The following is a 14,112-nucleotide window of genomic DNA, read 5'->3' as shown; positions in this document are numbered from 1 at the left end:
AAGTCAGCAGTTACAAATGAAAGAAATACAGGAAGATGGTTTAATGTTAAATCTGGTGTGAGACAAGGATGTACATTATCCCCTCTGTTATTCATTATCTATATGGATCACATTATGAAGGAAAGTGGTATTAAACATGATATCAAAATTGGAGATGTTAATGTCAGCTCTTTGCTTTATGCAGACAATGTTATACTTATCAATAAATCCACTACGAGTCTGCAAGATTCCTTGTCCAAATTGAGTAACTATTGTAATAGATATGGTATGAAGGTCTGCTATAAAAAGACAAAGACAATGAAAATAGGCAGAATCATTGAAAATGTCAACTGCGTTGTGAACGGAGAACCTGTGGAACAAGTAAAACATTTCACCTGGTTAGGCACGATTTTTAGTGAAGATGGTAAATTCAATATGGAAATAGACAACAGAATCAATAAATCTGGTATAGTAGGAAGTCAATTGAATAAATTCATATGGAATAAGAGAGAAATTAGTTGGAACACTAAATTAGCTGTATACAAGACAGTTAATTTAGTGTTCAAACCAATTTTAACTTGTGGATCTGAGAGCTGGGTCAAAAGTAAAACACTTGACCAAAGACTAGAGACCACAGATATGAGAATCATGAGAAAGATTAGAGGCATGAACAGATGGCATCGATGGCAATATCATATTGAAAACGAGGATATTAGGAAAGAACTTTACATTGTCAGCATCCAGGAATGCGTTAGCAGAGCTAATCTCATTTGGTATGGTCATTTAAACAGAATGGACGAGGAAAGATTTTTAGAAAGGTCGATTTAGAAAATTGACCTTTCTAAAATCGACCTTTTAGAAAGGTCGATATAGGTGGATTGATACAGTAAAAAGTGCCTTAGACGACAGAAATATAAGATCTGATAATATTGGAGTCTTGACAAGTAACAAACTGATCTGGAGGAAAATTGTAGATAGGAAGTTAGTAATTATGTAAATTTTTCATATTGTACTGTCATAATCATGTACACCCTCTTGAGGGTACATGGCAGGAATTTGATGATGATGAGCTGGGCTATTAAAGTAAAAAAGGAGGTCACTGAAACTCAGCCTTTATGTGGGGATGGGGAGGAAACCACCCCACTGGAAAATGAAAGTGTACTCAAGAATGCTATTCCAGATGCTTTCCATGACAAGACTACTTATATCATTTCTACTTTATTGCTGAACATTGCTTGTTATCTTAAATTTGCAATGTACCAAGTGTCCCATTCTTGAGTACACTTTCATTTTCCAGTGAGGTGGGGGGCGGGTTCTCTCCATCCCTACATAAAAGCTGAGTTTCAGTGACTCCTCCTTTTTACTTTAATGACCCAGCTAGCACTTCTTAATCCAGGATGGACAATTTTATGAATTAGCTCACAAGTTGCCAAACTAGTTGATCTCGGATATGAGTAAACTGAACTGCTTGTCACATACCTTTTTATATAGGATGATTACATTTTCTGTAGTTCGCACATGAAATAAATAAAAATATATGATGATTTCTGCTATCTTAACTCTGTGAAATTAATGACATTAACATTAACCCTCCACTGATAAGCTCATATTGAACATGAGTGGAAGCTAGACCTAGAGATACTGAATGCCAAATCATTGGCATAATTCATATTTCTATGTACAAATAGGAAAATGGTATATCACGATATTATTGAAATCCTCTGGATGAGACACACTTGTAGCATATTTTTCTTGCACTATGACAAAGTAAATTGTACTTACTTATTCTATATAAGTAGCCTTTTGGATGTAAGTTCATGTGCTAAACATTTGGCTAAAAAACATGAATAAAGTTGCTTAGGTATAACTTTGTAACTAAGCACAAAAGACTTGCTACAAATATCTCAGATTTTAATAATATGGTGATAGACTATTTTCCTACTTGTATATGGTGTGACTTCTACCATTGATTTAGCTCCCAGTATCTCCACAGGTCTAGTGCTCACTGATTCAATCTCCATGAAGGTTAAAGGTAGTTTTCTCTGCATTAAGACATACTGGGTGCATATACATATCCTTTTTCCAATCATTTATCTTTTAACCAAATATGAGCGTGAAGTAATATGATAGGTAAAGGATAAAAACAAGAATATAATTTCGTGTTAAGTATAACTCATATTACACTATGTAAAAGATGTGAAATCTGCTCAGAAACTCATTTGTCTTTTATTAGTGCTTTTGATTAAGGTTTTCACTTTTTGTTCATCGTTTCTAACCTGTTGTTTCTCATCAGAATACCACAGCGGCTCATGCTTGATATGTTTCTTTGTTAAATAAGATTGATGCATCAATTTCATGCATGAGCCATTATAATGTATTGTTTTTACCTGCTCTTTGATGAGAGTCACCAGTTAGAAACAGCTTTCAGATCAATGAAATCCTTAAACAAAAATGCTAATAAGAGAGGGGGGGGGTAGAATGTATCACCTAAGTGCATTGTGAGTGTAGTGTAGGTAGTGTAAATAACTTCAAAGCTCATTATGATAGACATGTTGCGGGTTGAGTGGACCCCCCCACCCCCAACGATCAGTCTGTTGACTCCATGGAGGTTACCAAATAATAATAATATAGCTACTGAACAGAGTTCACATTTTTTAGATAGTATGCAACCATGTCAACTTGTTCTGCAGGTGTATATTGTGATGAATTCTATCATTTCAAAACTTTTTACTTTCAAAGGAAAATATTTTTTGCCTATTTGGTATAAAATAATACATATTATATTATTCTTCATCATCATCATCAAATTTCTGACATTATATCATCAGGGGATGTACATCATTCTTCATTCAGTATTGAAATTATATTATTTAGCCTATTCTGACTTGCACTGGATCAGTTACTGCACATCATCTTACTCTGTACATTATCAGATTTAAATTGTGTTTAAATAAAACTGATCTGGAAAGCAATTATTGAAAATATATCATCATCATCATCATCAAATTCCTGTTATGTACCCTCAAGGGGTGTACAGGATATGATAGTACTACATGAAAAAATTACATCATTATTAATTTCCTATCTACAATTTTCCTCCAAATCAGTCTGTTACTTGTCAAGACTCCAACATTATCAGATCTTATATTTCTGTTGTCTAAAGCACTTTGTACAGTATCAATCCACCTATATCTTGGTCTTCCTCTAGGTCGTTTTGCTGCCAACCTGGCAGAAAACACTTGTTTTGCTAATCTTTCCTCGCCCATTCTGTTTAAGTGACCATACCACCTGAGATTAGCTCTGCTAACACATTCCTGGATGCTGACAATTTTAAGTTCTTTCCTAATATCCTCGTTTTTAATATGATATTGCCATTGATGCCATCTGTTCACGCCTATAATCTTTCTCAGGACTCTCATATCTGTGGTCTCTAGTCTTTGGTCAAGTGTTTTACTTCTGACCCAGCTCTCAGATCCATAAGTTAAAACTGGTTTGAACACTGTCTTGTACACAGCTAATTTAGTGTTCCGACTAATTTCTTTCTTATTCCATATGAATTTATTCAAATTGACTTCCCACCATACCAGCTTTGCTTATTCTGTTGTCTATTTCTATATTTAATTTACCATCTTCAGTAAAAATCGTGCCTAAATAGCTGAAATGTTTTACTTGTTCCACAGGTTCTCCATTCACAACACAGTTGACATTTTCAATGACTCTGCCTATTTTCATTGTCTTTGTCTTTTTATTGCTGACCTTCATACCATATCTATTACAACAGCTATTCAATTTAGTCAGAGAATCTTGCAGACTTGTAGCAGATTTATTTAGAAATATAACATCATCTGCATAAAGCAAAGAGCTGACATTAACATCTCCAATTTTGATATCATGTTTAATACCACTTTCCTTCATAATGTGATCCATATAGATAATGAATAACAGAGGGGATAATGTACATCCTTGTCTCACACCAGATTTAACATTAAACCATCTTCCTGTACTTCAATTCTAACTGCTGACTTAAAACTCAAATAAAGACCAAGTATTGCTTGATATAATGCCCCATTGACACCATATAACTGCAGCGTATTGAATAGCTTCTCTCTTGGCACCTTGTCATATGCCTTTTTTATATCGACAAAACTTAAATACAGATCTTTGTTATATTCCCATGCTTTCTCGACTATTTGTCGTAAAGTGAAGATCTGATCCTGACAGCCTCTATTTGGCCTGAATCCAGCTTGTTCTTCACCAAGCTTTTCTTCCACAATTTTTCTCAACCGTTTCTCAAGTATACTTTGCATAGATCTTGCCAGGAACACTCAGTAGGGAAATACCTCTGTAATACTCACATTCAGTTTTATTTCCCTTTTTATATATGGGTACTATGAGAGCTCTACTCCAATCATCGGGAATTCGTCCCTCTGTCCAGGCTTTCTGAACTATGCAGTGCAGCCACTGTAAGACTCTTATACCACCATACTTCAGCATTTCTGGTTGAATATCATCTACTCCTGCTGCCTTTCCACATTTCAAGCCTTTGATGGCTTTTTCTACTTCAAGTATGGATATGTATTCCTGACTGCATGCCTGGTCAGTGTTTTTTATCACTGTGCTGTCATCACTGCTTGTTTCATTTAGCAGTTTTTCAAAGTAATTACTCCATACTTCAAGGATATCTTTTTCTCCCGTTTTCATGTCACCTTTATCATCTCTAATTCCTTTTATAGCACTCTTTCCTCCATTCTTCAGCTTCTTCAACAACCTCCAGAATATTTTGCCACCTTCTTGATATTTATTTTCTATATTCTTGCCAAAGTCCTCCCATGACTTTTGTTTAGCTAGTTTTACACAGTGTTTAGCATTCTTGCATTTGTCTCTATATTCTCTAAGAGCACAAGCTGACTTATTTGACAGGAACTTTTGGTATGCTTTCTTCTTTTCCTTCACTGCCTCTTTAACTTCCTGTGTCCACCAGGGAGTTCTGATTTTTTTATCCTTACAGATAACCTCACCACATGCCTCTCTGGCAGAATCAATCAATGTTTTCTTCAGAGTTTGCCACTGAATCTCCAAGGTTTGATTCCTGTTCTCAAACTCTTTCATTTTTTCTTCAATAATCTTTGTGTATTTTAGCCTACAGCTCACATCTGAGAGCTGCTCAACTTTTATTCGCTTTAAAACTTTCTTACATGTTCTTCTTTTCAATATGAAATTCAATTTTATCCTGCTCAAGACTAAATAGTGATCACTTCCAATTTCAAATCCTCTGTACACTCTGGTGTCCTGCACCAGGGAGGAAACATCACTATCAACAATAACATAGTCAATGAGACTTTTCTTATTCCTAGCCTCTTCTCTCCATGTGAATTTGTGCACAGTTTTATGTTGGAACATGGTGTTAGTAATAACCAGTCCATGTCCTGAGCAGAAATCCAACAGATATTTGCCATTATTATTAGCTTTGCTCGTTTCTCCAAATTTTCCCAAAATATTTTTGTATTTCTCAATCATTTCCTACTCTGCTATTTAGATCCCCAACAAGGACCAACTTTTCATTTTTCATTGTGTCAGTTGCTTTTTCTAAAGCCTCAAAAAATTCCTCCACTTCTACCTTAGTAGAACCTTCTGTGGGACCATAGGCACAAATAAGTCTCATTGTCCAGTTCCCCATTCTCATATTTGCCCACATTACTCTACTTGAGACTGACTGCCATTCAAGAAGATTAGCCTCGTATTTTGTGTTGAATACTATGGCTACTCCTTCTTTTCCTTTATTGTCATTGCCTGAATATAACAGTTTGTATTTATTGCTCAGAAAGATCTCACCAGTTTTGGTCTTTTTTGTTTCAGTCACCCCTATTATGTCGATCTGGTACTTATCTAATTCCTCAGCTAGCTCCATTTCTTTGCCATTCAGGCTTTTTATTTAGATAAAAGATCGGTACGTTAAATAGTACCGATCTTTAACTCTGGTGATGTTGAGTTGGGGTTTATTTTCAGATTTGTTATAGTAGCTGACTTTTCGCTGTTCGCCCTGGTTCCCTGGCGAAAACAACGGGGGCCTTGTTTAACCGGGCGACTCCCCAGCTGGCATGAAATTTTGTCATGTTGTACCATCATTCTATATTTTGGTTTAACCAATAAGAATACAATTTGGTCGGCTAAATCCTAAATTTCCAGCCCATCCTCGTCCGTTCAGTATCCAAGTAGATACCCAACAGGGTGCACCACGAGAAGGTGAGGATTGGACATTAGGTCAGAAGCCCTGTTCGGTTCTCCGCATTCCTTTAAAGGCTATGTGGAGGTCTCCTCTCAGTTATACAGCTTTGACACTTAAGCACCCCGGAAAAAAAAAAAAAGCCTGGAAAATATATATGATGTGTATATATTTTCAGTATAATGCTGTTATGTTGGATAGAAGCCATCTTAAAATCTGGTGTTATTTCATAATGTACATGTCATATCCCTCATTTCATATGTATCCCCTTCTCACTTTAATTTTTATGTGCTAAATATTTGAAGTGCCATAATTAATATATTTGAAGTGGATTACAAGGTGTGACGATTTAATTCCTGGAATGGCCATGTAGTGTCGCCCATGTGGTGATTGGTTTTAGTCACGTGAGTAATCATGTTTGTACATCTTTTAACTAATGCGTGAGTAAACCTTAAGCTGATAGAGCCATTTGCTAGTTGGCTATTGCAAAAACAATAGAGATCTGCATATAAACTTTGGCATAAAAATTTGTGATCGAAATTTGGAGCAGCATGTTAACATCAAATTTTGTGTGAAAATCTGCAAAACTGCTACTGAACTGTTGAAAGTGGCATATGGTGTGGATGCTCTGAAAAAGTCAAGTGTCTTTTGAGTGGCATAAGAGATTCAAAGGTAGGTGACAAGATGTGAATGACGACCCCAGAAGTGGGCAGCCAAAGACAAAAACGATGGATGCAAATGTGAACAGAGTCAGAGATTTCACACAATCTTACAGATGATTAAGTTTGCAGTTAATGGCTGATGAATTGCAAAAATGAATCAAGAAACAGTCAGGGTAATTTTAAACTGAAGAATTGGGTATGCAAAAGATTTCTGCGAAGTTTGTGCCTGGGATCTTGACAGATGAATAGAAGAAACGTCACGTTCAAGTTGCAACTGATCTTTCTGCAAACAAGCACATGTTTTTGAAAGTAATTAATGATAATGAAACCTGGTACTTCCAGTACGATCCCAAAACAAAATGCCAGAGCATGCATTGACAAACCCTGAGTTTGCGACTTCTAAAGAAAGCACGCATGTCATGTTCACATTTCAAGACCATGCTGTTGTATTTCTTTGATCACAAGAGGATAGTCCACTATGAATTCATCGAACAGGGACAAACAGTAAACCAACAATGCTATTTAGAGGTGCTGAAAAGATTACGAGATTTTGTTTGGATAAAAAGACCTGAATTGTGGCCTGACAAGTGAATTATCCATCACAACAGTACGCCAAGCCATAGTGTGCTCATTGTGTGAGAGAGTTTCTGGCCAGAAAATCGATTATCGAATTAGGTCATCCTGCTTATTTACCCGACTTAACTCCCTGTGATTTCTGGCTGTTTCCAATATTAAAGACTGCGCTAACATCATCAAAGAGTATTCCTGGAAAAGAGTTCCAGGCCTGTTTCCAAAAATGGGAACACTCTAAACCAATATATAAATGCACAAGGGGACCTACTTTGAAGGTGACAGTAGCCACTAATGTTTAGTTCCGAACATAGGTTTTTTACAGGTGCATTCCGGGAATTAAATTGTCAGACCTCATATATGTTACTAATAATGCATAGTTCATTTTTCTGTTTTCATTATTTCAGTAACGTGAATGGTATTATCCGTTGTCTGACAGACATAACTGAACATCAGTTGCAGGAATATTTCTCCAAGAATAACAACTTGGATTTATTTTCAGTAAGGTAATAAATTGTGAATTTATATCTATTGAAATGCTCAACTCTCAATGAAATAGTGTAGTAGTTTTTCAATCAAGTTTAAAACAAAATTTTGAATTCAGTTAATTTTTGTTCTAGTCACTGTTTGCAGTAACTAGAACTTCATTTTATTGATTATATGTCATTTTGATGGTCAACTCAAATATATCTCGTGCATTTCTCTGAAGTCCTGAATTTTTGATTGATTGTATATTATATTATTATAGAAATTATTCAGATTTGCTAAACTATGCATAGAGAAAAATGAACATAAGCTAGTTTAGCTGACAAGTAGATTAAGTAGTTATAGTATTATATTTCAGCTAATTTCTGATTTTTAGTTTCCTTAACATGGAGAGGAAGCTTAAAAAAAAAAAAAAATTGAGGCAAAGTAGCTGGGGAAAAAAAAAAAAAAAATATATATATATATACACACATACATACAGGTAGTCCTCGACTTAAGAAGGGGTTCCGTTGCAACGTCTCCATCGTAAGCCAATTCTGACGTAAGTCGAGGACTTTTTTTAATTCTTGATTTGTTTGATTTCTGTTATAATATTGTCATAAATTAGGTTTCTATTTAACTTGAAATGGTTAAAAATGTATAAACTTACATAAACATTCATAAATTATTTATTAGCTCATATACATATAAATACAAAATTAAGAAAGAAAAATTTAAGAAAAAATACATAAACACATATCAGAAATGGTGCACTTACTTTAATTTGAAATTCCTTTAAATATTAGTTAACATAAACAAAAAAACTTAGTAATAGTGTCTTTAATTAAACAGGTGAGTAACTGTCACTCATTTGGACGATATGGTTATTTCTCGTGATCAGGAGTAGCTTTTTTAATCAGAAAATTGGGTAATGTTGTCTGTTGGTTTTTTTCTTCATATATTTCGTTATAACATCTGACTGCTTCTCAAATTTGCTTTTCGACTTTGGCGAAGCGATCAGTGTCTTGATCCATATTTTCGAGTAGCTGAAGTCCTTGATTTAGTTTAGAAAATACTTCAGCTAATCCTTTGACAGTAAATTTTTTTAACGATTTGTCTTCTTCATCTTCCTCATTATTCCTTTCTTCTTTTACAACTCTTTCGTTTTGGAAAATCAAGTCTTGATCAGTCAGTTCACCTTCTTCGTGATCTGCTAATTCTTCTATATCAGTAATATTGATTTCTAGATCCAATTATCTTGCAGTTTCAATGATTTCTTCACCAATTTGTTCTAACACACTATGCTCATTGTACTCTTCGAGTGTCTCCTGCGATAGTAACTTCTTCCACATTCCTCGCATACACTGTTCTGATACTTCCTTCCATGAAGTTCCAATGTTCTGGTTATGTTGGTTAACCACGCTACCAGCTAGACGTCAGGGTTATCATGGATGCGAAGTGCATATTAAAATTGTAATATCATTGATATTACATTGAAATATATGATGGATACAAAGCATATGAGTATGCATGTTTGATCCATAATGGCCTGCAAGGTGGTTAATATCGTAATTTTTCCAAAAATCGCATGATGTTATAGCATCATTGTCCATTGCTGTTATTGCTTGAGAAAATGTAGTTTTCACATAATGTCTTGAATGTAGCAATCGAACCTTGATCCATTAAATCACAACTGTTGTATTGGGGGCTAGATACATCACATTTATATTTTCACTCAAATCGCCGATGTGAAGAGGATGTCCTGGAGCATTGTCAAGCAGCAATAGAATTTTAAAAGAATGTTTTTCAAGACAGTAGGTATGTACTTCTGGAATAAAGCAATTTAAGAACCAGTCTTCGAATAAAACAATTGTCATCCAAGCCTTAGGATTACTTCTGTAGTTAACTGGCAACTTATTCTTGTCAATGTTTTTCAAAGCTCTGGAGTTTTGTGAATGGTAAACAAGAAATGGTTTTAATTTAAAACCAGCGACATTTCCTCCAAGAAGAAGCATAATCCTATCTTTAAATGCCTTAAAACCAGGCACCGATATGTCTTCTCTGTGAATGTAAGTTCGTTCTGGCATTCTTTTCCAGAACAGTGCGATTTCATCTATGTTAAAAATCTGCTCTAGCAAATATCCTTCATCTTTTATCATCTCTTTCAGATTTTTCTTGAAAATTTCGGCAGTTTCATAATTGGAACTAGCAGCTTCTCCCATTATTCGTTTGTTATGTAAGTTAAATCGGCTTTTGATTCGATAAAACCAACCTTTACTAGCGTTAAATGTATGCTCGCCATGTTTATCTTCTTGTTGTTTCCTTAAATTGTCAAATAGGCTGCGTGCTTTTGTTTGAATCGTAAACAAACTGAGAGCAATATTCTTGTTGATTTAATCATCTATCCATGTCATTAAAAGCTTCTCCATTTCATCAATTGGCACTTCTCCTTTTTTCGTCAAAATTATATATTTCATATTAACTTCCCTTTAGCTGCCTCCATTATTCTTGATTTATCTTTTATTATTATTAAGAGAGACCTCCAGGGAGTCAAAGACTCATTGAGGGAGGCCACATACTACACACACCAGCTATCATACTTATTCTTGAATTTATTCATACTGCTTGCACTCACAACATCCAATGGCAAACCATTCCAATCATGCACGACCCTCTGAGAGAAAAATCTAGCCCTTACACCCTTCTTGGCGGCCTTCATTCTCAGCTTCCAAGGATGCCCTCTCGTCCTTTTCCCACCTTCCATAAATTGAAAAATTCCATCAATTGAAATCCTGTATGACCCTTTCAGAAGCTTGTAAGTCTCAATCATATTCCCTCTTTCTCCTGTTTGCTAATGTCTGCAGTCTACAAATTCTCAATCTGTCTTCATAATCAGTATTCCACAATCCTGATATTATTTTTAACACTCTCCTTTGTACTTTCTCCAATATATCAGAATCACAATGGAAACCAGGAGACCAGACCTGCACACAATAGTCCAAGTGAGGGCTTATGAAAGCCTTGTAAAGATGCAAAATAACATCCTTATCGTTACACGTGAACATTCGTTTCAGCATTGCAATTATCTTTTGAGTTGTATTTGCAATCTTTGCCGCATGGACCCCCTAAACTTCAACTTCCTATCTATTAACACTCCAAGATCCCTATCCTCATCAGTTTCTTCTAGCCTAATCCCACCAATATAATACGAAATTGGATATCTAATCATGCCGAAGTGAATGATTTTACATTGACTGACATTGAACTGACATCTATTTTCCCATGCCCACAATTCCAGCCTATTCAAATCATTCTGCAAAGACTGCATATCAGCAGCATTCCTGATTACCCTACCAATGTTTGCATCATCAGCAAATAACTGTATGTCACTTGTCAAATCCTTCCCAATATCATTAATGTACAGATTGAATAACAGTGGATCAAGCACTGATCCTTGTGGTACACCATTTGTTATTTTTTAATTTTAATTTTAATTATTATTTTTTTTAATTTTTGTACTGGTTATGGGCAGTACTTCCCTTACATCTTGTCCAGATTTGATATAGGCCTAAGCCTTTACAAGTGTTTTACCCTATGCCTGTTCTAGTTATCATTGTAGTCATACTCTGGTGGCAACACCATGCCACCAGCGTACCCTGTAGGGCCCTCAAGGAAAGAACTTTTATATCCCTCTGCGTAAGCCCAAGCTGTTTTAAGTCTTTATAACTATCTGCGCTCTATACGCCATATAAAGAGATGGTGGTGCTGGTAAACCTCGGAGTTGCCCCATGCTCCTCCCGTATCTTACTAATTAGATCTTGGTTATTCTCCACACGTTATGTCTCTGCAGCGGACCCATGATGCCGTGTTCTCCATTCTGAACAACCGCTTTAAGAACAGAGGTTGGGAGACCACGGTGGAACCACAGTTGATGCCCAGGTGGTGCGAACAGGGCACCCACTAGCCTATAGCCATAATGGCTATAGGCTAGTGGGTGCCCTGTTCAGAATGGAGACCACGGCATCATGCCTCCGCATGTGGACCCAATGGATGCAGAAGCAACACTGGGCTATATGAGACAATGTCTCACTGTAGTGGCAGCCAGCCCTACAGTTTGAGTCGTCACTATCCCATCGAGCTGCATGGGCTCGAGTGGGCAGGGCATTGATCCTTGTCCTGATAAGGTCAATATACTCGAACCCAGGGTGCCATCCTTCACCCAATCATGCTGGGGAGTCACCAGATATGACTCTTTTAAAGGAGCACCATCTACAGATGAGTGCAGCAGAGATGCCCATCTCTTGTGTTCTGCAGGTGCTGACTCAATTAAGTTACCTTGATAATGGGACCATCCTTTAGCCCACCTAAAGTCTTCTTGTATTAATGGGCTATAGAATGCCTCTCTGCAGATAGGGTAGAAGATGGTTCTAATTTTGCAATTCTGGACAGCCTCAGGCATGGGATCAGTCATCTAAGTGATGGAACCCCAAGCCCACCGTCCTTCACCCTCGCTTTGAAATATGCAGTAGGGATGTCAGATGGCAGTCAGAGCCATGATCTCACAGCTGAATGGATAGCCCTGTCCATTTGGGACAATACTAAGATATATGTCTTATCAAGTACCAACTTGTGGTAAAAGCGAGGTAGGAGATAATGGAAAAGGAGAAACAGTCTTTGTTGGGACTTGAGAGGAGCTTTCAAAGAAGTGATCCCAGCTTCTAGGATAGAAGGGACAGAAGACCTTCCTGAGTGAACATAATACCGAGGTATCTCCACTCTTCCAAGATAGTCAAAGCATGCAAAGGTCTCCCGTGCAGGGAAAACTCTAGTCTCGACCTTAAGCTTCTTGTCACGACCAGAAGGTACAAGAGCTAAAGAGCAGGACTTCTCTAGATTAATAGAAAGGCCTTGAATAGAGAAAAAGTCAACTGCCCGGTCAAGGAGTTTCTACAAGCCTACCTTAGTAGAGGCTACGAGAATAAGCTCGTCCGCAAAGGCCTTAGCATTAAAGGAAGAAGCGCCTTTAATGCTATGACCTTAATCTCTAGGCAATAGCATTAAAGAAGCGCCTTTAATGCTATGGCCTAGAGAGTAGCCTATATGGCTAGGAAGAGAGTAAAGAAACTCATCTATGATGCAGTTAAAGAAAAGGGGAGATAGAGGATCACCCTGGCGAACACCCCGCACTGCAGGAATAGAAGTCGCACAGGACCCTGTAGTGATAGTGATGGAGCTACTCAAGTATAGCTCCATAACATAGGAAAGAAAGGGTTCTGGTCATCCAGCAATAGACGGCGCTCGAAGGAGAGCAGGAAGGGAGATGCTATCAAAGGCCTTTTGGAGGTCCAGCGATGCCATATATAGAGGCTTAAAGCAGTGGGATTGTTATAGAATGTGCTTGTTATAAAAGTTATAAATTGTTATAAAAGTTTTCAGAAACTTGCTCACATTGTTATAGAATGTGAGCAAGTTTCTAAATCATGACCTTCCCTTCTTCTTCATGTAGCTTCCTCAGTGAGAGGGTGCAGCACCATGTCCTTCCAGTTCTCTCTGTTGGTGGCTTTCCTTTTTGTTTCTGCATAGCCATGTGATCCTGTCCACGATCTTATATCTTTAAGCCATGTCCTTTGTTTTTTGCCTCTTGATCCTTTTCCCATAATTTTTCCTTCTAAAACTGTAAATATCCATTGTCCTGCTGAACCTTTCAGTACATGTCCTGCCAATCTCATCTTTCTCTGGATCATTTCCTGTAATAAAGATCTCTGTTCTCATTCTCTGTAGGACATCTGTATTTGTCACATGTTCTGTCCATGGGATTTTCAGAGCTCTCCTATAGCACCACATTTCAAAAGCCATTATCTGTTGCCTTACTCTCTTCTTGAATATCCAGGTCTCACTTCCATAAGTGAAAATTGGCCACACTAATGTTCTTATCATTATTTTCTTTGTCTCGATACTCACTGAACTTCTGAGCAGATCTTTATTTTTCTAGAATGCATCTTTAGCTATGGCTGCTCTTATTTTTATTTCTTTATCTTGCTTTCCATCTGCAGTAAAGTAGGTGCCTAAATATTTGTATTCTGTTGTATGTTCAATTTTCATATTTTTTATGAATATTTCTGGCTCTGATCTGCTTTCTTTTGAGATTTTCATAATTTTTTTTTTTTTTGCATTAATATCTAATCCAAATTCTTTACCTTCTTCAATTAGTAG

General features: G+C 36.7%; 1 protein-coding gene across 2 annotated transcripts in view; it reads left to right on the top strand.

Annotated features, from left to right (window-relative positions):
• Positions 1 to 14,112, top strand: part of LOC150099747 (focadhesin) — a 381,450-nt gene that overhangs the window by 38,242 nt on the left and 329,096 nt on the right. For both annotated transcript variants that reach the window (XR_016549345.1, XM_090403693.1), the window contains exon 4: positions 7,842 to 7,940. Coding sequence is in view for 1 of the 2 variants with exons in the window: in XM_090403693.1 (XP_090259819.1) it covers positions 7,842 to 7,940 (99 nt within the window). In the remaining variant the exon portion in view is untranslated. The remainder of the gene's footprint in view (positions 1 to 7,841; positions 7,941 to 14,112) is intronic.

This window comes from Typopeltis vanoorti, chromosome 14, assembly GCF_054136105.1.
Source record: "Typopeltis vanoorti isolate ZY-2024b chromosome 14, IOZ_Tvanoo_1.0, whole genome shotgun sequence".
NCBI lineage: Eukaryota > Metazoa > Arthropoda > Arachnida > Uropygi > Thelyphonidae > Typopeltis > Typopeltis vanoorti.
This window is presented reverse-complemented; position numbering and strand designations above follow the sequence as displayed.